Here is a 20556-nt window from a genome sequence, read left to right on the forward strand (position 1 = left end):
GGGCTTCCAAGTTGGCAGTGTGATTTAGCAAGGTTCTACTGCGTATATTATGTGTGTGTTTGTGTGTGATTCAAAATGAGAGAGAAATATATCAACATAATTTTACATCATAAGAGATCAAAGTGCCGCCTGCACGCCATTTGGGCCATAGAGTTCTACATTCAGCTGACTTCAATTTTAATACATAGGTGCGGACCATGGAGACTATAGACTATGCAGGAAATGCTCTGTCTTGATCTGAATAGCCTCTGCTGGAGCTTGATGAAAATTCTTGGGAGTTGTCTCCACAGGTTGCATCTCAGCATTAAAAACGAGAGCAGTTTCAGTCTGCTCTCTTTGAGGCAAATTAGGTGTAGCACTCAGGTTCCTGAAAAGATGCCAACTTGGTCCTAGATTGAAGTTTGAATGACCTTGTTTTATATTGTCAGTGTATATCTAACTGAACTATAATAGTATTGGTTTCTTATTACCATTACCATGAAAATGTAAGGGGGTGGGCAGATTTGTGTAAGCTTTTATGGCCTGATTTTTCAAAGGCGTTCAACACTAAAGTCAGTGAAGCTTACAGGTATTCAGCACCTTTAAAGATCATGCCTCACTACTTAAAATAAAGATTTGGAAAATAATGTTGTCTAACCTTTGCACCTTGTTGTGCCTCTGTCTCCATTTTTGTTTTAGCCCATTGAACTTGCTGGGTTCAGTCCGACACTCGTCATCCTCTCTTTCCTCCCATACTTCCAGTGAAACAGGAAACCTGGTTATCCTAACAGACAGTTCTGTAGGGGAGACTGCTGAGGACATGTACCACATGCAGGTATAACTGCAGTACAATATCAAGGACCTGTTTCTAGGAATAGATTTGAACTCTGTAGGCTGTACTTGGGACAAGGATCATTTACATATACAGTAGACCACCTACTCAGACCTCTTCTGTCTTAGATTTATCTGTAGCTATGAGCTGAAAAGATATAACAATAATCCCATGAAGTCTGACCTTGGGTATAAATCAGTATCTCCTAAAGATTGATAGAAACCTCGTGGAGGCAGAGATGGCCCCCAGTGATTTCTTTCTAAGTAAATATGATTAACTCTTCTATAGGTGTAAATTGAAAGTTCCTAGTGCAGCCTGGGAACAGAGCAAGGTACAGGTCACTCTTATAAGGGATGTCTTATCACCTATTGAGCAGAATACTTTATTTAGTAAATAAATAAAATACTAAATAAAGTACTTTATTTAGTAAAGTATCTTTCAATCCATGACAATAGATCTGAAAGGCTGAAATGGGTCCCACAGCCCAACGAGTGTACAGTATTAATAGTGAGTTTTATTATAACTATTTTCTAGACAGAGGTCACATTCCCTAGACACTGAATGATCTGTGGCAGGTGAATATCTAATGCACCAGTCTGCTCAGTTCTCTGTCTTGCTGCTTTCTCTGCCTCCTGCAGCTTGTTTACCCTAACTCCAGGTCACCAATGCTCAGTCACCAATGGCTCAGTCACCAATGTGTCTGTTTTATCCTTGTCCCAGGCCAGCCCTTCCACCTCAAGCCTGAGCTCTACCCACTCTGCTCCATCCCAGATGATTAACTCTGCCCCCCCCAGTGCACGAGGTAAGAATGGAGGGACTTTGAGTGAAGAGTTCAGGGGAACCCAAGTGGCCCTGACTCTTGTTCAATCAGTTTATAGAGTGTGCTGCTGAGATGCCTCCTTGGCTTGAAATACAATAATTTTACTATTTCACTTTTGGAATTAGGTACTGAGTTTTCAACAGTGACTTCTTCTGAAATGTTTTGTGTAACCCCCCGAGTGGTCTCAGTCATTTATTCAGCAAAATTTGGTGGAGTGTATATCTTTGGTACTTGCTGGCTTCAGGCAGTTTAACTGTATAATGGTTTTGAATGTGCTTCCACACAATTGAGCCAACCTCTTACCTCACTGACACTGTAAGGGAAAGGATGCCATACTACCCTATGGCAAACAATCTACTGAAGGACATAAATAGTTATTTGGTACAGTATTGCCAGAAGCAGAACATCAGGAAAAAGACAAAATTAAATCTTGTTCTTTAAGGAAATTAGAGCTTGCTAAAGGAGTTGTGAGAAGGGTTAACATGCTTGTATACAATGGAGGTTGAAGGGCTTGGAGTAAGAGATACCAGAATTAAAGGAGGACTTTCACACTGTGTCATACTTGAAAACAGGAAAAAAAGAAAAACAAATACTTTGCCACTTAATGTTTTGTTTTCCCCTACCTATTAGGGTAACAAGGCTTCGTGCAGTGAATCCTCTTTTCCCCCAGCCTCAGAACTGCAGCAGAGTCACTCCATAGCTGCTACTGCAGCTTCAGAGCGTTAGTAACCTTCATTCAGCAGTATGATTTAACGGAAGGATTAGGTGTCATAGAAAGCTGAGGAGTGGAATTCTTGATGTCAATACAAAGAGCTTTGTTCATTTCAAGAGCTGGAAGGGAAACATGACAACCCAAATAGTAAAGTACTTAGAATAAAGGTGACGTAGCAGGAAAGGGAAGGTGGAACTAAATATGGTGCTGTAGTGTCAGGAAGGGTCCCCAGTTGAATCTGTCCAGCTAGTTCTATGAGTCTTTTGAGAGAGCAGTGTGGGATTTTGGTGCTTGCAGCATTTCAAGCTAGTTCCACTTCAGAAATCCGGTATTCACAGCCACAGGCCTTGCCAGTCTTTCTGAGCTGTCTGACTTCCCAGCATCACCAACTGCCCCCTCAGCTGTGGTCTCTGCTGTTGCTTAGGAACCAAAGTGATGAACAATATAAAAGGATGTCTGGCTGATACTTAAGTCAACAGCACCTCCCATAGTTGAGAACTAGATAACGCTACTGACGACAAATAAGGATACAGCAAGAAAAACATAATTTTTAAAGTGTGCTATTTAAAGCGACATTTTCAGATACTTATTTATTATATTTTGTTTACTCTCCATTCTCACTAGTACATTTCGATAAACTCAAGATAAAATATTTCTTCTCTGCCAGTTTTGTCTATTTTCAGTTAGGCAAAAAGCAATGTTTACCGAATTATTACCGGTTACTGAAGTCTAACCGAATTATTAAGAAACTCCATTTGCAGTAAAGTAGAATGAAAGTCCTAGATCTTTTCCATACTCCCAATGTGCAAGTTTCTAATTTGGTTATTGTGAAAGCTCCATTTAGAGTGAAATTATTCAGCAGAAAAAACAACTTAATTATACAAAAGTTCCACTGTGTTGAAATTAATATGGCTTTGGCTTCTTTGTTTGACTTTTTTTGTTTGTTTTTTTTTAATTGGGTAAATTTGATGCTTGTTAAAATGAGTCATGGCACTGGCTAGGGCAAGGTACTATGCAAACGTCACATGCACAGCTCTGCCAATGCACCTCTATCCTTTTTATATTTATTTATATTCTTTTTAATTTAGTGCTGGTGAAAGGTGCTGGATTGACAACACTGGAGGCTGAAGCCCTCTATTTATCCACAGAACAGATACAGCACGGGCGGCAGCAGTGCAAGCTTCCCCACACTGCCCCCACCAATGTGCCTCATCTCTGTCCTGGAGGGACCACCTCTAGAGGTGAGAGGATAGTTCAGTCTCCATGACCCATTCAGTCCTTGGCCTTTCTGCTGAGACTGCCAACAAAGTTACCAACTGGGATGCTACATCGGTCAGGAACTATACTAAGGCCACCAACTCATTTCACTTGAGCCACCTAGCATTTCTCAGATTTAAGTTTTTCTCCCCTCTAGTCCTAGGCTGAACATTGGTTACCTCTGTTTCTAGTTCTAGTATTCATCAGTTGTTAAAAGCTTTCATCTCTAGGTTCACATTTTAACCTAGAGGTGAAAAACTGCATCCCGTTACCCTAATCCTTGCACTAGTTTGTTTCGTTAGCTGCAGTCCTGTCCTGCAGCGCGCTTATTGATGTCATCCTGAGCAGAGAGGTATCTTTGCAAGGTGGATTAATTTCCATAGGGACCAAGAGACCACCAAGGTCACTTGCACTTAGGGTTCAAGTAGAATTTGAATCCCCTATCCCTGGAGATGGTAGAGCTATTTCCCCACTCCGAAAACGTGGCACTGTTCACTGAAGGAGAAGAATACCAGCTATTTAAAGGTCAGTCAAGAATAAGCCAAGCAAACTAAGTAATAGAAGTATGTATTAATAACTTAAAATTGTATTTGCGGGAAGATAGTCATCAAGAAAATAGATTGATACTGATCATGTCCACAAAGAACAGATTAAATAGTACATAGCAAAGCTTACAGTTATGTTTTAATGCACGTCACTTACAGCCAGGATACAGGGAGTTGAATATTATAAAGCACTGTTGTTAACAGGATACGGTAAGAACTTCATTAGCTTGCACTAGTGATAGAGAAACACATCACAAATTACTGTTGTCTGCCAGTTAAAGGGTATGTTCTTCTCTGGTTTTGCATGGCCTGGCCCAACCCCTAACATAGCTTCTGGTGCAGCACTTCCTGAAGCACCATGTTCCAGCCCCCGCAAAAGAGCAGCACTGTGTTGTAGGCAAGATCAATGAGAATTTTTGAGTTTGCATTCACTCCCCTTGAGATCGCTCAGTTGAGGCACTACTTGAATTCTAACGGGGTTAAAAGAAGTTATGAGCTGAGGTTCCTTAACCAGGAGATAGAACAGGGAGTCCTATAAGGAGGTATGTAATGTTGTTTTGAAAGAAATCATTTTAAAGCTGGCTTGGAGCATGTTCAATATACTTTAAAGGCAGCTCATATTGAGTACTCACTGTGGGAGCTGTCAAGTCATTCTCAGTGCTTCCTCTAGACAGCCCTCTTCTCGGGCTTAGACAGAAAGTCCCAGCTTCTTACTTAGCATGATGACAGAGTCTCTGTACTTCGCATTTAAAGTAAATAAAAATCTTAATCAGAGCTAAAAATTCTTGGGATGGAAGCAAATCGTTTCAAAATACCAATAAAAATGGGAGAATCAAAAAGGATTTAGCAGGGGTTTACAGATTACCTCCATTAATTGAAAATGAGTTTTTAAAACCGGTATTTATGGTGTCAATATTAATGTTTTATTTGATTAAAAATGTTGGAATAAAATGAAGTCTCCCCAGCCTCTGACTTACCAAGTTTTGCTTTCCTGTAAACAGTGTTTAAAACACTACACACATTATATGTACAGGGCGACAAACTGAAAAGCATAGCAGACCAATGGTACATGCTGCAGGGTTTTGTAGCATCTGCGGGACCACTGCATTGCAATTTTGTTCTGTAGGATATCAGCTCTTGAAGCTTTTAAAAGATTTGAATTTGTTTTCAAATGTTTACTTGACTCAGTAGAGGTGTTCCTTAGCCAAGTCCAAGATACCAGTCCTGATTGTTAACAGGGTTTCAAACAAGCCACTCTTTTTGCACTCACAATTTTGCCAGCAAATCAGATGCTGAGACACCATTTATAATGATATTTGTAACCACAGTTACTTGCAATCCCAAATCGAGGGCACAAAAAGGAGGGCTTGTTTTAAAAATCAGACTCTGCCACCATAAAATAGAGGGATTTTGCAGATTATGCAATGCAAGGTATTGTGGGATTCATAATTCCATTTAAACTGATGGTACATATAGCTGCTGTTTGCTCCCAGGACAAGAAAAGGGAGGAGCAAATGATAAATAAAAGGGGAAAAAGTAGCAGTGTGTTTTGTGCTGTGATACAGTTCTTGGCACCCCTAAAAGTTCAGTATTTTTATATTTATCATGCACAAATAGGACTATCTGTGATGTGTATGTGAGTAAAAGAGACTCAGCATAAAGTGTTAACACTGTATTTTTAAAGATAATGTGCAAAAGAACTAAGAATGTCTAAATGTATTTGTTTTATGTCTGTGAAGAAATTGTGATCGGAGTTAGGTTGCATTTTATTTTGCATTTATTTATGAAGTGGTAGGGTTTAGATTATCTGCACCCTACACCCTCTGATGAAATTGCTGCAAGTGCAGGACTTTAATCTGCACTCTGCTGGCCACATTGTTCCCTCAGTCCAAAAAGGTGCATGTTATGCTTTTGTTTGTGTAAAAGCTGCATTAACTAGAAAAAAATGCCTTTGCTCATATGTTGGAGTGCTGTTCAGATAATGTTCGTGTGGTTGTGGAAAGTTTGCAGAAAGGGGGCATGTCTTTCCCAAAAGCAGGCATGGCTGGGTAATGCGCTGTGTGCTGCTGTCTGTGAAATGTATGTTTGTGGCATAAATAATCAGTACAAGTTAACTCACTTCTGCAGCTTCAAAACGTTAACTTCTGCATATGATTGTGTATCCAACAGGGTGTGTCTAGTGTTACCAGACACCCACAAATCATCCCATTCATGTGAATCATTCTTTTGTCACATCCATCAAAGCTATATACATTAGCAAGTCCATTCATGTGCGGCACTCTCCTTGTAGGACATGGTGCCTAATGTAAAAACACAAAGTATGCCAGTATACAATGCTGTACTCCACTGAATGTTTAACATGAAACACATAGACCCTCTCATAATATAACATCTCCTAGCAATTATCCAGATAATAAACAACTATTGAACCACATGGGCAAATACCCTCATACTATATACCAGCATGTTGGCAAACCTCTGTTGGCATATTTTCAGCATAGCAGCATTATATGTCACCTGAAAGCACAGAGATAAACAAAATGCCCCCAAAATTCATAGAACATTCCATTTTTATCTGGTTGATATTAACAAAAAAGAAGCCAGCCACGAGAATCACCACTTTCATGCCAAAGCCTCAATTTATCTGTACCGTGTCTGATGCACACAAGGCAAATTCCAGTATCAGTTGCATATTGTATCCCAGCCTTGTATCCCTCCCATTCATACTTACTCAGTCATAAAGTACACAGTTTTACAGCATCTGTGTACTTACATCTGATATCTTGTTAGGTAAGAGAACAGTAGGCATATTAAACCACAACCACTGCTGCTTCCACAGACAGATACCCCTAAATAAAAGTGTAAGTGGCTTGTAATGTACAGCTAGTGACTTGCTGGGTTGAATATCCTAAACCCAACAGTGTGCCCATGTCTTAAAAGTATAATAAATGGATTATGACGGGATTGTAATGCTGTGCATCCTACCTAAAGTCAGCTGACAAGTGGGCTCAGCACCATGTCTTCCTGGAGTCCTGTAAGATCATCATCCAGATTGTTGGGCTATTTCATGAGTCCCAGGAAAGTAAGAAGACTAGATCACTGGGCCAAGCTGAGATCTCTCTGTGGTTTGTCATGTGTACGTGATTATTCTCACTTGTTTACAGGCTCTCCCTCTCTACCAGATAAGTACCGCCACACTCGGGAGCTGATGATGCTGCTGCCAACCCACCGGGACCGACCAAGCAGTGCCATGTATCCTGCAGCTATCATGGAAAATGGACAGGTAATAGACGTGCTGTTCTTTCCTAGTGCAGCAGCTGTGGCATTTGTCTATTTCTGATTAGCATACAGATCTACTATTGTCATTTCTAATTATCTTCATTTCTTCCCTTTTTACCTTCTCCTGCATTCAGAAACCATTGATTTAACTACATTTACAGAGTGGCTTATCAGGTTGTGCAGAGATTTCTATGCTTGTCTCTCTCCCCCTTTCAGAACTGCTGGTTTTGATTCACTAAAATCAGCAACTTACTAGTTTGTTACAATTGTGGGTCCCCATTGCGGGGATGGGCTGTTCTTACTTTAAACCTGATGTGATCCATCATGAACTGTCACGTGACTTTACTTTGTATATGGGATGGGCACAATTTTAGAAATAGAAATAAATGAATAAACTTTATAAAACACAACCACAGTTGATAAATGAAATATAGGACCGAGGATTCAAAACTCAAAGTTCTTCAGAGCAAAAAATACCCTCACTCTACCATCATCCCACATCTCATGAAAACCATCCAGAAAGGGCTGGGAGCACAGCTGAGCATGGCAGCATGATATGAAAGTAAAAAAAAAAATCAGATCTCTGAAGTGAAGGGAGAAGCAAATTCCATAGTTAGGCATCTGTCACCGAGAATAACCCAACCCTTTACAAATAAACCTAGGGGCAATGAGATTGGTTGCATTAGCTGATCTTGGCTGCTATGGAATCACACCAGGGCCATGGAAGTCAGGAAGTGGTTTCTGGAGTAACCAGAACTCAACCCTTACAAGTCTTTAAGAGTTAAAACTTCCAGGGGCATTTAACCAATAAATGGCTGAAATGGTTTCCAACAATGCAGTGCCTCCAAACTGTCTCCCATCTGCCCCTTGTCTACTTACATTCATCTGAAAACTCAGAAGCCTAGAACCTTACATGGATTTTTATCTCAGGCCCTTCAGCTATCACAGAGTTCTGTATTGGCAAATTTGTAACTGTTTTCACATTTCTATGCTGCCTCCCCTCGTCTTTAGCCTCCAAATTTTCAGCGCGCCTTGATCCAGCAGGTGATCGGACCATGCAAACCTTGCAGTGATCCCAATTTATCAGTCGCTGAGAAAGGTATTCTTGTTCTTAATTATATGCTTGCATATTGTGGTAGTGGTATTCTGTTCGTGCTTGTATAGTTGTGGTCTTCTGTCTCTATACATCCTCTCACATTCTTAGACTGAGAGTTTCACTAAACTGGAAGCTTCTGCCAGCCTAAAGACAGCTGAGCTGATGCTTTGGATCTACAAAGAGATGCACAAGTGCCTCCACTAAAGAAGCACTTTACCGTTTATTAATAACAGTAGGCCAAATCCTGCAGTCCTGACACAACTCCAATTGAGTTCAGTGGGCGCTTTGCCTGAGTAAAGGGTGCAGGAGTTGGCCCAATAATAATACTTATGTATAACGAGCTTTGCTTCTTCAAAAGATTCTCCAAAATACCCTGTGAGGTAGCTTTTGAGATTTCATCATTATTAGCAGAGATGCACATTTTGTTAAATCAAATTGTCATGTTTTTTTAAACTTAAAACCATGAATCCCTGTTGGCAAAAACAAGTGTTCCATGCACATATCAAGGGCAGGGGCTTCATTGACCAGTCTCTTTAGGAATGTTTTATAAACCTCTTTAGGGGATCATCAGGGAATCCCAGCTCCTGAGTCAAATTATGAATGTAAATAAATGCAGGCGCAGGCATTTGTGCACTCTTTTGAACCATTACCACTGTCAGTAAGTCAACGTACCATTCACCAATTCGGTTTTTTGTTAATGTTCATGTCCTGTGAACTTGTCCAAGCCCTTTCCCTGTGAGAAGTCCTCTGCACTAATTCTCATGGACAGCTGCTGAAGGGAAAAGTTGTTCAGCTATGGTTTCCCTGCTGCTGAACATGACCACCAAGTGCACACAGCTCCACCAGATGGTTTGGCTGCTGTAGGGCAATAGGAGCTTCCATGGTAGCTTCCTCCCTGGAGCAGAGCTGGATACAGTGTTGGTTCCAATAGGCAGAAGCCAGACTCTGAAGTATCCATGACCACGATCGTATACAGTAGTTCTAGGCACCGATATGGGATGGGGAACAGATCCAAGTAGTGTAATGGGCTAGTGCACTAGATTGACATCTGTTTTTCAGATTCCCTCTATGATCAGTGCTATTGATTACTTCCTTTTAACATTACCAAAAGTGCCTCAAGAAAAGGAAAAGAAATAAACTCTAGTTAGTGTTCGTGGTTCTCATCCTAGTATAGAATATTGATATGAATGTCAGTTTTAATCCCATCATGGAAACATTTCTATTGATCAGGAGAACATTGTGCAGTTTCAGCATTTGACATTTGCTCTGTTCTCTCAAGTAGCAACATTGTTGCTTGGTAACCATTTTGTGGCATACAACTGTTGCATTTTATTTTTAACGTGGCTTATTTTAACTACCAGTGCCCTATACTACAGAGCACCAAACTGGTGAAAATACCTGTGGCTAGTCTATACTAGCATGCTCACAGTTACTTTTACCAGCTGAGCTGCATGAGTGCTAGAGCAATAACAGGAGAATTTCAGGAAATCCTAGATGCAGCCCAAGGCAGTCAGTTTTTTGTCTAATCCAACAGCTGTGCTTTTGCATGTTAATTGTCCTGTCTGGACATGTCAGCCTGAACCCAGGGCACTGTCTGCCTTAGAGGAGACATCGCTTGACTTTCTTCTCTATATTCTATATAATCACCAATCTGTGACAGGCACTGAATTCCAGCTCATAGGGTGAAGCATGCCTCCCCAAAAGAAATCATGGGAAAATACTGTCTAGTGCATCACTGCCAAAGCCCCCAACTCATAAGTAAGGCCATACTGGGTCAGACCAATGGTTCGTCTAGCCCAATATCTTGTCTTCTGACAGCGACCAATGCCAGGTGCTTCAGAGGGAATGAACAGAACAGGTAATCATCAAGTGATACATCCTCTGTCACCCATTCTCATCTTCTGTCAAACAGCAATCCCTGCCCCTCTGGCTAATAGCCATTGATGGACCTATCCTCCATGAACTTTAGTTATTTTTTTAACCCCGTTATAGTCTTGGCCTCCACAACATCCTCTGGCAAGGAGTTCCACAAGTTGACTCTGCATGTGAAGAAATACTTTCTTTTGTTTGTTTTAAACCTGCTGCCTATTAATTTCATTGGGTGACCCCCTACTTTCTGTGTTCTGAGGAGTAAATAACACATCTTTATTGACTTTCTCCACACCAGTCTTGATTTTATAGACCTCTATCATATTCCCCCCTTAGTCATGTCTTTTGAAAAGTCCCAGGTTTATTAATCACTCCTCATATGGAAGCTTTTCTACACCTCTAATAATTTTAGTTGCCTTTTCCTGTACCTTTTCCAATTCCAATGTATCTTTTTTGACATGGGGCAACCAGATCTGCATGCAGTATTCAAGATGTGGGCATAACATGGATTTATAATGAGGCAATATGATATTTTCTGTTTTATTATCTATCCCTTTCCTAATCATAGGGCTGGAAGGGACCACGAGAGGTCATCTAGTCCAGTCCCCTGCACTCATGGCAGGGCTAAGTGATATCTAGACCATCCCTGACAGGTGTTTATCTAACTTGCTCTTAAAAATCTCCAGTTATGTAGATTCCACGACCTTCTTAGGCAATCTATTCTGTTGATTAACCACCCCTGACAGTTAGGAAGTTTTTCCTAATGTCCAACCTAAACCTCCCTTGCTGCAGTTTAAGCCCATTGCTTCTTATCCTGTCCTCTGAGGTTAAGAACAACAATTTTTCTCCCTCCTCCTTGTAACAACCTTTTATGTACTTGAAAGCTGTTATCATGTCCCCTCTCAGTCTTCTCTTCTCCAGGCTAAACAAACCCAGTTCTTTCAGTCTTGCCTCATAGGTCATGTTTTCTAGACTTTTAATCATTTTTGTTTCTCTTCTCTGGACTTTCTCCAATTTGTCCACATCTTTCCTGAAATGTGGCACCCAGAACTGGACACAATACTCCAGCTGAGGCCTAATCAGTGCAGAGTAGAGCGGAAGAATTACTACTTGTGTCTTTCTTACAACACTGCTGTTAATACATCCCAGAATCGTTCGCTTTTTTTGCAACAGCATTACACTGTTGACTCATATTTAGCTTGTGGTCCACTATGACCCCCAGATCCGCAGCACTCCTTCCAAAGCAGTCATTTCCCATTTTGTATGTGTGCAACTGATTGTTCCTTCCTAAGTGGAGTACTTTGCATTTGTCCTTATTGAATTTCATCCTATTTACCGCAGACCAATTCTCCAGTTTGTCCAGATCATTCTGAATTATTATCCTATCCTCCAAAGCACTTGCAACCCCTCCCAGTTTGGTATCGTCTGCACACTTAATAAATGTACTCTCTATGCCATGATTTTCAACATTCGGTTAAGCATTTTGATTGCCATTGCACATTGAGTGGATATTTGAGTGGATTGCACATTGAGTGGATGTTTTCAGAGAACTATCCGCAATGTGACTCCAAGATTTCTTTCTTGAGTGATAACAGCTAATATAGACCCCATCATTTAATATGTATAGTTGAGATTATGTTTTTTGATGTACATTACTTTGCATTTATCAACATTGAATTTCATCTGCCATTTTGTTGCCCAGTCACCCAGTTTTGTGAGATCCCTTTGTAACCCTTCGCAGTCTGCTTTGGACTTAACTATCTTGAATAATTTTGAATCATCTGCAAATTTTGCCACCTCACTGTTTACCCCTTTTTCCAGATCATTTATAAATACTTTGAACAGTACTGGGCCCTGTACAGACTCCTGAAGGACAACACTATTTACCTCTCTCCATTCTGAAAACTGACCATTTATTCTTATTACTCTTTGTTTCCTATCTTTTAACCAGTTACTGATCCAGGAGAGGACCTTCCCTCTTATCCCAGACAGTTTACTTTGCATAAGAGCCTTTGATAAGGGACTTTGTCAAAGGCTTTCTAAAAATCTAAGTGCACCATATCCACGGGATCACCTTTGTCCACGTGCTTTTTGGCTCCCTCAAAGAATTCTAGTAGATTGGTGAGGCGTGATTTCCCTTTACAATAATCATGTTGACTCTTCCCCAACAAATTGTATTCATCTATGTGTCTGATAATTCTGTTCTTTACTATAGTTTCAACCACTATGCCTGGTACTGATGTTAGGCGTACCTGCCTGTAATTGCCAGGATCACCTCTTGAGCCTTTTTTAAAAATTGGCATCACATTAGCTATCCTCCAGTCATCTAGTGCAAAAGCTGATTTAAATGATAGGTTACATACCACAGTTAGTAGTTCTGCAATTTCACATTTTAGTTCCTTCAGAACTCTTGGGTGGAAACCATCTAGTCTTGGTGACTTATTACTGTTTAATTATTTATTAACTCCAGGAACTCCAGATCAAAACCTGCAGTTGTCCCCTCTCCATATAGTTTCAAAGCTGGAAGACAGGTCCAGGGAGCTTCTTCAGTGATATGTATTCAGAAATATAGCCATATCAATCCTGGTTATATCCAAAGCTGCATTGAAGGTCACAGTATTACCTGCAGCACTTACCTCAGACTCTGTGCCAAGTGTTCACTTTGAGTTGCAGATTAACAGATCTTCAATGGCCAAATGGCAGGTCAAGTGCTGGGAAAAGGCCTCAGACAGAATCTGGCCTTAAAACTGGGTTAGGCAATCCAAGGTGCCTCATCCATCTGTATAGACAATTGGTGATGTAGAGCCAGCATCGGGATTCTTACTCTACTCCCCTTTCCTGATGCCAGTGTAGCAGAGAAAGGGACTGGGATAACCCTGCAACACACCAATCCCTGGCTGTGTTTTTGGCCCATGGAAATATTTGCAGCTGGCATAAACTAGAGCAGTTCTCAGGCTGCTCTAACCAGCAGGATGAGCTGAGTGCAGAAGTGAACTTGACACAATCTTTGCACATGCTCCCGACCTGCACTCTGTACAGATCAATTGCATCCCTGGACCTGGCCCATCCTCTTTTAGGATTCTCACTCAGTCTCTTTCCCTCACCCCCCTTCCATCTTTGGATTGGTGTCTTTCAAGGTGTGTTTATCTTTACATATTTCATGTTTGAGGTTCTAACTTTGCAATCATTTTGATTGTATAATTGGCTCATTGTTTTCCCTTGGGGAGTCTTTGCTTCTTGCTAAATCAGGAACTAATTAAAAAGCTCCAAGGGCAATATATAAACACAGCCATGGCACATAACCATGGTTGTGTGGTGAGCTTTACTCCTATCCACTGTCACAGCCCTTAAGGATTAAAGAAGTCCTTCAAAGCTTGCGAAGTTTTGCCTATTTAGGGAGCTGAGATTCAGGAGATATTTGAGCTGAGACTCAGACTTTGCAAAGATATGTTCAAAGACGCAGATTTACAAGGTAAGTAATATTTGCTCATGCAACTGAATGACTGGTGGAATCAAGAAGGAAGATTGGAATTTGGCCAGGTGCCTGGTGCTGACACTTCCATGAATAGAGGATATCCTTTGATGGGATAGTCATTTGAAATCCATAGGAGTAAAACATTTTTCTGGGCTGAGGAAAAGCCTGCAGAATTTTTAAGCTTCTGCAAGATCACCATCCCTCTTCCAGAACATATACATATACATACATATATATAGAGAGAGAGAGTGTGTGTGTATCTCTCTCTCTCTCCAGGGTTAGGCATTGATGGATTTGGAGGTGGAGCCCCCATCCCTTTAAAAAAAAAACCTCACCAAGTACAGAAATATGGGAAATATATAATACTTGTCATGTTAAGAGTGAAATATTTACAGGCCACTGACTTCTGGGACTGAAGGGCATTTCTTCCCTTCTCCAAGATGCAAGCTATTTTCTGGGCACATCATCTCTCCTTTCTCCCCACCCCATTAACTTTAGTTAAGTTTAAGGCCTATAAAATACTCTAGTCTAGCTGAGCATCTATTTATTTTTTGCCTTGGAGGCCCTTAGCACCTACTGCTTTGATCTGATGTCTCTAAAACAGATATAGAGGAATGAGGCTAGTGTGCCATTAGAAAAAAAAAATCTTAACTGAAATTCCATTGACATCTAAGTGGCATCTATTGAATAACAGGCCCTGTTGCATTTTCCACTTGCCGCTTGGCATCAGTAGCAGCTAGATGGACTCAAGGATAAATCATCAACTTTTTGTAATCTCACATGTTTTTCATCTTCTACTGTAAAACCTATTGTTAGAACCCATATTTTCTGTCATCCAGAGCCTGCAGGGAAGATCTAATAATTTTAATCAAAACTAGACTCAGTGTCTGTTAAAATAATACAATTAGAGAATAGGATTGAAATGGTTAGAAAAAATTTGGAAGAGATGAAAAGAAGAATAGTTGTTCTAGAAACAGAAGAACAGTGAGTGCATCAAAACACAAGTGCTTTAATCAAAGATAATTCCTTTCTACACAGGGACTTATGCCAGAGGATTTAATCTCTGTGCTGGGTCTATCTTCTATATTTGAAGGTGATGAACTTTTTCATTTAATTTTTTCTTTATTAGACTCTCCAAATCATTTTGATTCTCCTTTCAGCTATTAAATGGCTTTAGAATAACCAACACAGCATTAATAAATAACATTTGCTGTTCTGGCACATTGATTAGCATTATTTGCATCTTCTTGTGATCAAGACAGTCGTGCAGTGTGCCTGAAAGAAAGGAGAACATATTTTCTTTAATAACAAGAGTTGAAATCTTTCCAGATATTTCAAATATCACACAGGTTAGAAGGAAAAAGCTGTTGCTTCTCAGGTCTGAATGAATTACCTTAGTTTTCTCTGCCTGAGTTCTTTTCCATGCAAAAGTGAAGGCATCTAGAGATTGTAACCAGTATGTATTATATGATTGGAAAGACTGGAAAGCTTTCTTGTATTCTTTGGCTAAAGAAAGTCAGGTCTTTTGATGGTAATTCTGAAATAGGATTATCTGGTTCCTTAGAACCACATTTGGAAGAATTGTGATCATAGCTAGTGATTAACTCTTTAGCCTAGTAAATTATGCCATTAAAGTTAATGATTTTGTTGAACTATATTTAGATATGATCACTTTATTCACTCTCCACTTAGCCATTATGGTGCAGTAATAGGCTTTGTTGTGTTTAGTGAGGTTTCTGCTACTTATGCTTTTACTCTTTACTTCTCTTCACCCATAAATTTTAAAAAATCACCTTTCTGTATACCCCAGTCCACTAACCCTATCATTCAACCTGGCCATGGAGTCTGGGCCATCCTTGCAGCCTAAGAGTACACAACTTCTCTCGTACTTGCTGCCTTTAGGTCCACCCCGTGGTCGGGTACTATATCAAATGGCAAGGAGCCAGACCCACATGCTGAGTTCAGGAATGGAGGAAGCCAGTGCCTCTAGCCCCAAGAAAAACCTGTAATGTAATGTTACCCAAGTTCAATCTTTTTCCATCCTTCAGCTGTGCCAGCAGCGCCCAGCAGCTGGAGCCTAGACAGCGGAACCAGAGAGGCCCTGCCATTCCTGTCTGCCCACGTTGGGAGCATCTTGGCCCCACCAGTACCTCCCCGAAGCCTACCCCATGGTAAGGAAATGCCCAATAGGTCCACTTGATAAGTCTTGTGCCCATGCACAGATAAACCTAGGCCACATGAAAGCCAACATTGACTTGTATGAACCTTCTGTAAGGAGTGTAGGAAGAGAAGGCTATCCTGATCTGCTTGGTTGACTATTAGATAACACTTACAATTTCATCAGCTGCAGCAATAAGGTCATAAGTGTGTTTTGAGACTAGAATTAGGTTTATGAATGATGTAAACTGGTCTGGCTTCTTGCCAGTGACTATCCTCAGCCATAGCTTAAGGCTACAAAGATATTAATTGTGTTTCCAGACACAGCATTTAAGAGCCTGTTGTCTTGCCACGAAATCCTTTTTAACACTAGTGGGTAGAATTCTGTTGTTGCTATGGAACTCCTCATTTGCACTTTGTGGTGATGTGACAGATACAGTTCAAGTTACCCATTACAAGAATTGCTTTCCAGGATATAAGCTCTGGACTAGAGATGGGGCTGTCAGCAGTTGGACCTGGTTACTTGATGTTACAGAGGGCTAGAAGGGTGACTTCTTACAGTTTTAAGGTACAGATCGGTGACCCCCCACTACAATTCTTTATTAGTATTTTATTCCTGATCTAATTTCAGGTCACTACGCACTGCACTTCGATGCCTTCCATCACCAGCTCAGCGATGCCCCTCCAGCACTTCCTGCACGGACACTGCGCAAGGTAAAATGATCTCTTGAGGTTGCAGGACACAGCATCCAGCTAATCTGGTCAGAAGCAGTTATGATCAATTCCAGAATTCCCAGTTCTCGTATACCTTCCCTTACTCATTCCAACATCCATCCTGCCATATTCCCATATTGCCTGAGCAGCAGAAAGTCTCTCTCTTAGGAGCAGAAGCTCAGGCTGAGGGCTGATGCTGTGATTGTCTATACCCAGCTCTCCATTAAATGTGCAGTTTTCTTCTGTTCCAGTAATCAAATAGCCCCTAGATATGTTTGTGATCTGGTTTGCCATAGGAGGCTTACCCTCTTTTACTTTATTATATGTAAGTTTTTTCGATCTAAGCACACAAGCCTTTGAATAGCCAGTTCTAATAATAACTGGGACTCTCATTTCCCTTACATAGGGATTTTTGAGAGAGGTTGAGGGCAGCAGCATTTTTACCTTGTTGGCCTCATATAACTTTTGACTCAAATTGAGACAGGAAGGGGGGATAAAATGTTTAGTTGTCAACTCTCTTTAGATTGCCCTCCTGAACGAACATCAGGTAGTGTTTTGCCAGATCATCTTTTCTCTTCTTAAAGGACAAGTTTTCCACTCTATGCCTCAAGAGGTTCATTATTCTTTCCTGACACAGAAAACAAAGCATCTCATCTGGAACTCATTGTTTTGAATGAAAACAATGTACAGTAAAACTCATGCTTAGCCTGCTGTCTCTGCAATCAATCCTTTTGATCAAATAATAAAATGTCTAGACACAATCTGACAAAGAGAGTGTTATTTATTAGAAAGCAAACAAATTGATAACAGTGTTCATTAAACAACTCATTCACGGCTATTCCCTTTTAGGGCCAGATTTGCAAGCCTGCACACAATTGGTACACCTTCATGGATGTGCTGGCAAATGAGTTATCTGGGCCAATATACATTAGTAGGCTGTATACTGATGCTTTCTAAAACTCCAAACTGTCTGTGCACTGCTCCCAACTGAGCAGTAATCTGAATTAACGAGATTTGATGAGTGCTTTAGAAATTACTTCCCCTCTGTTCCTCTTCCTCACTCCCTGCTCAGTGTGTGCGTCAGCAATGGAGTAGAGAGAGGAGCAGAGGAGGTGATAGCAAGTGTGAAATTAACAAAACTCTCTGACATTACTACTGTTGAGCATCAGAGAACTTTTTACATTTACGTCATCTCTGAAGAGCCAGGCAGCAGAGCAATAGCGTGTTACAAGTTTTTACGCAACTGGTTTATTTTTTCAGTAGTTTTGCTTGCCCTGCTTAATGCATGCTGTCTATCCCCAATTCCTGTAGCACTCATTATGGGCATCTTCGCATTTATCTTATTTCTGTCTTTTTCAGTTTTCTCTTCTCTCTCTCCTATTCCCTCTCTCCAATCTTTCTCAGCTGTCTTATTTCCGAGATTATTTCCTTATTTTTTCTGTCGTTTCCCTTTGCTCCAGCAAGTTAGTTAATATGTACACTTGCACTAAGGAGATGAAATAGCTACTAAAATCATTTTTAATAAATAGAAATTACTAACTTCTAAATGGCAAAACTACTGAAAAAATAAATCAGTTGTGTTAAAAACCTGTAACACATTATTAATGTTTTCATTGTAATGTTTGTGTCGCAGGATTTTACATAGATACGCTGGTATGCCATATTTACAGAATGTGGGAAGTCCTAGCAAGGCAGGTGTGGCAAATAGAGCAGTGTTTCTCAAAGAGTGTTCCGCAGAAAAAGGCAGAACCGCGCCGCCAAAAGATACAAAAATCGCGTGCTGCCGAACAGCTGATGGGGCCGCCGATTAGCTGTTAGCGCACCGCTGAACAGCTGATCGAGGCGCCGAAAACGGCTTAGCGAGTGCGCCACTGAAAGCCTCCTACACCGTGCCGCCGAAAAGGGGAAGATTTCCCGGACTTTTCGGCGGAGGGTATGGCATGGCCGGGCAAGGGTTCCGCGGGGAAATATAATTGAGAAACACTGAAATAGAGGATGCTGGGATGTGGGTTGGAGAAGAGGATGTCACCATCATGACTACTAGTTTTTTACTGTTTGATCATGCCTACAGGAAAAACACAAACAAGTATTTGTACATGGAAATCAGGTGTATGTGTACAAATGGCTCAGATTTCTTTTTTTCTTAAGCACGAAAGCAATTAGGCAGTAACTAATGAGCTGTAAACAATGAAACATGACTGCTGAGATGCAAAATTGCCCGATCACAGATGTTAACGTGTGTTTTTCTTTAAACAGTCTCCTCTTCATCCAATCCCTGCATCACCCACAAGTCCCCAGTCTGGTCTGGATGGAAGTAACTCCACTCTATCAGGCAGTGCCAGCAGTGGTGTGTCCTCCTTAAGTGAAAGTAACTTTGGACATTCATCTGAGCCCCCTCCACGCACAGACACCATGGATTCTGTCCCTAGCCAGGCATGGAATACTGATGAAGACTTAGAAACACCCTACCTCCCTGTTAGGTACAGTCTCTCTGAACCTGATGTTCTGGAGTCGCTCAAATCCCAGCCATGTCGAAGCCACTCTGCTCCATCTGGAGTCATTCCTCAGGACACCATAGACCCGCCAGCTCTTCCCCCGAAACCATACCACTCTCGGCTCCCAAACATGGAGAACGAGGAGGAAATGATGATGATGATGATGGAAGAGGAAGAAAAACATCGGCCACTACATCGCAAAGTCTCCCACCCAGCTAGTGCTGGAAAGGAGGAGCAAGCCCGGGTAGCATGGGAGCATGGCATCAGTGAGCAGTAAACAGGACTATCTGGAAAGAAGCTTGTGTAGAAATTCCAAATCTAACAAGAAGAAGAGACATAAAATTTCATTACTCAGAGGAGAGAACAGTGATCCAATTCTTTACTTTCTACTGCCATGAGTTAATGTCTGGAGCCCATACAGAGCTTGGGCCGGCATGTGAGGTTGCTGCTGTCCTTTTTATTGCATTTTATACTCTTCAGTCTTACATTATTTTTAATTTTTTTGTGCAGTGGGCGCTTTATTCCTTCTGCAGTTTATCAGACCACACAAAGTGGCATGTAAGCTGTTAGCCATAGAGACTTGCAGAAATGGAAAGAATTGGAATATTGAACGAGGGGAGGGGTGGCAAGTTGTTTTAAAAAGCTTCCCTCCCAGTTTTGAGACGCACACAAGTAGAAGCAGTTGCACTAGGGACATGTTCCTTTGCTGTACAGAAGTGAAAGCTCATTGCTGAATTCAGGGATTCCATGAACTGTCAGGCTGGAAGGTGCATGCTCTGCAGGCAATGGAAACTTGGCTGTTCTACGAAGAAATTGGCTCTTCCCAGTGTGTGAGCTTTACAGTACTCTCCTGCATTGACTCAGTTGAGATGAAACGATCTAACCAGTGCTGACAGGCTTTCATATTGATTTTTGAGGTATCATTTCAGACAAACTCTGCCTCCTTTGGTTTTTCATGTACTATTTGTTTGATTTCCTTAATTTTTTTTAAACTGGTTCAGCCAGCCTGCTTCTCCAGTCATATGGATATCCACGTTTGCTGCAGGGTAAGAGGAGGGTTTTGTCGCCTTGAGGCCAACCCAATTCTGAGCCTTTTCTCATGCCTCGCTCTGAGCAAGTGGTTGTCACCAGCACTTTTATTCCAGTTAAGCAACCAGTTGAGTGGCTCATGCCACCACTGTTTAATGACTCAGCAAGTAAGAAGAGAAGGCTTGAATATATCATATCCAATCCCTGCCTCAGGACTGGAAGTCTGCACAATCCACAACATCCATCACCCAGGAGCTGAGGCTCATTAGCAGTGTTTGTTACTGTCATGTCCTATGT

General features: G+C 41.1%; 1 protein-coding gene across 1 annotated transcript in view; it reads left to right on the forward strand.

Annotated features, from left to right (window-relative positions):
- Positions 1–19530, forward strand: part of DOCK3 (dedicator of cytokinesis 3) — a 460968-nt gene extending 441438 nt beyond the window's left edge. The window contains 7 exon segments of the mRNA XM_067568165.1: positions 679–814; positions 1450–1470; positions 1472–1613; positions 7310–7428; positions 8436–8523; positions 16653–16735; positions 18992–19530. Of these exon segments, the coding sequence (XP_067424266.1) occupies positions 679–814; positions 1450–1470; positions 1472–1613; positions 7310–7428; positions 8436–8523; positions 16653–16735; positions 18992–19507 (1105 nt within the window). The 3' untranslated portion in view covers positions 19508–19530.
- Positions 19531–20556: the final 1026 nt, after the last annotated feature.

Source organism: Emydura macquarii, unplaced genomic scaffold (assembly GCF_026122565.2).
Source record: "Emydura macquarii macquarii isolate MOO-44397 ecotype Brisbane River unplaced genomic scaffold, CSIRO-AGI_Emac_v2 contig_2846, whole genome shotgun sequence".
NCBI classification, from domain to species: Eukaryota; Metazoa; Chordata; order Testudines; family Chelidae; genus Emydura; species Emydura macquarii.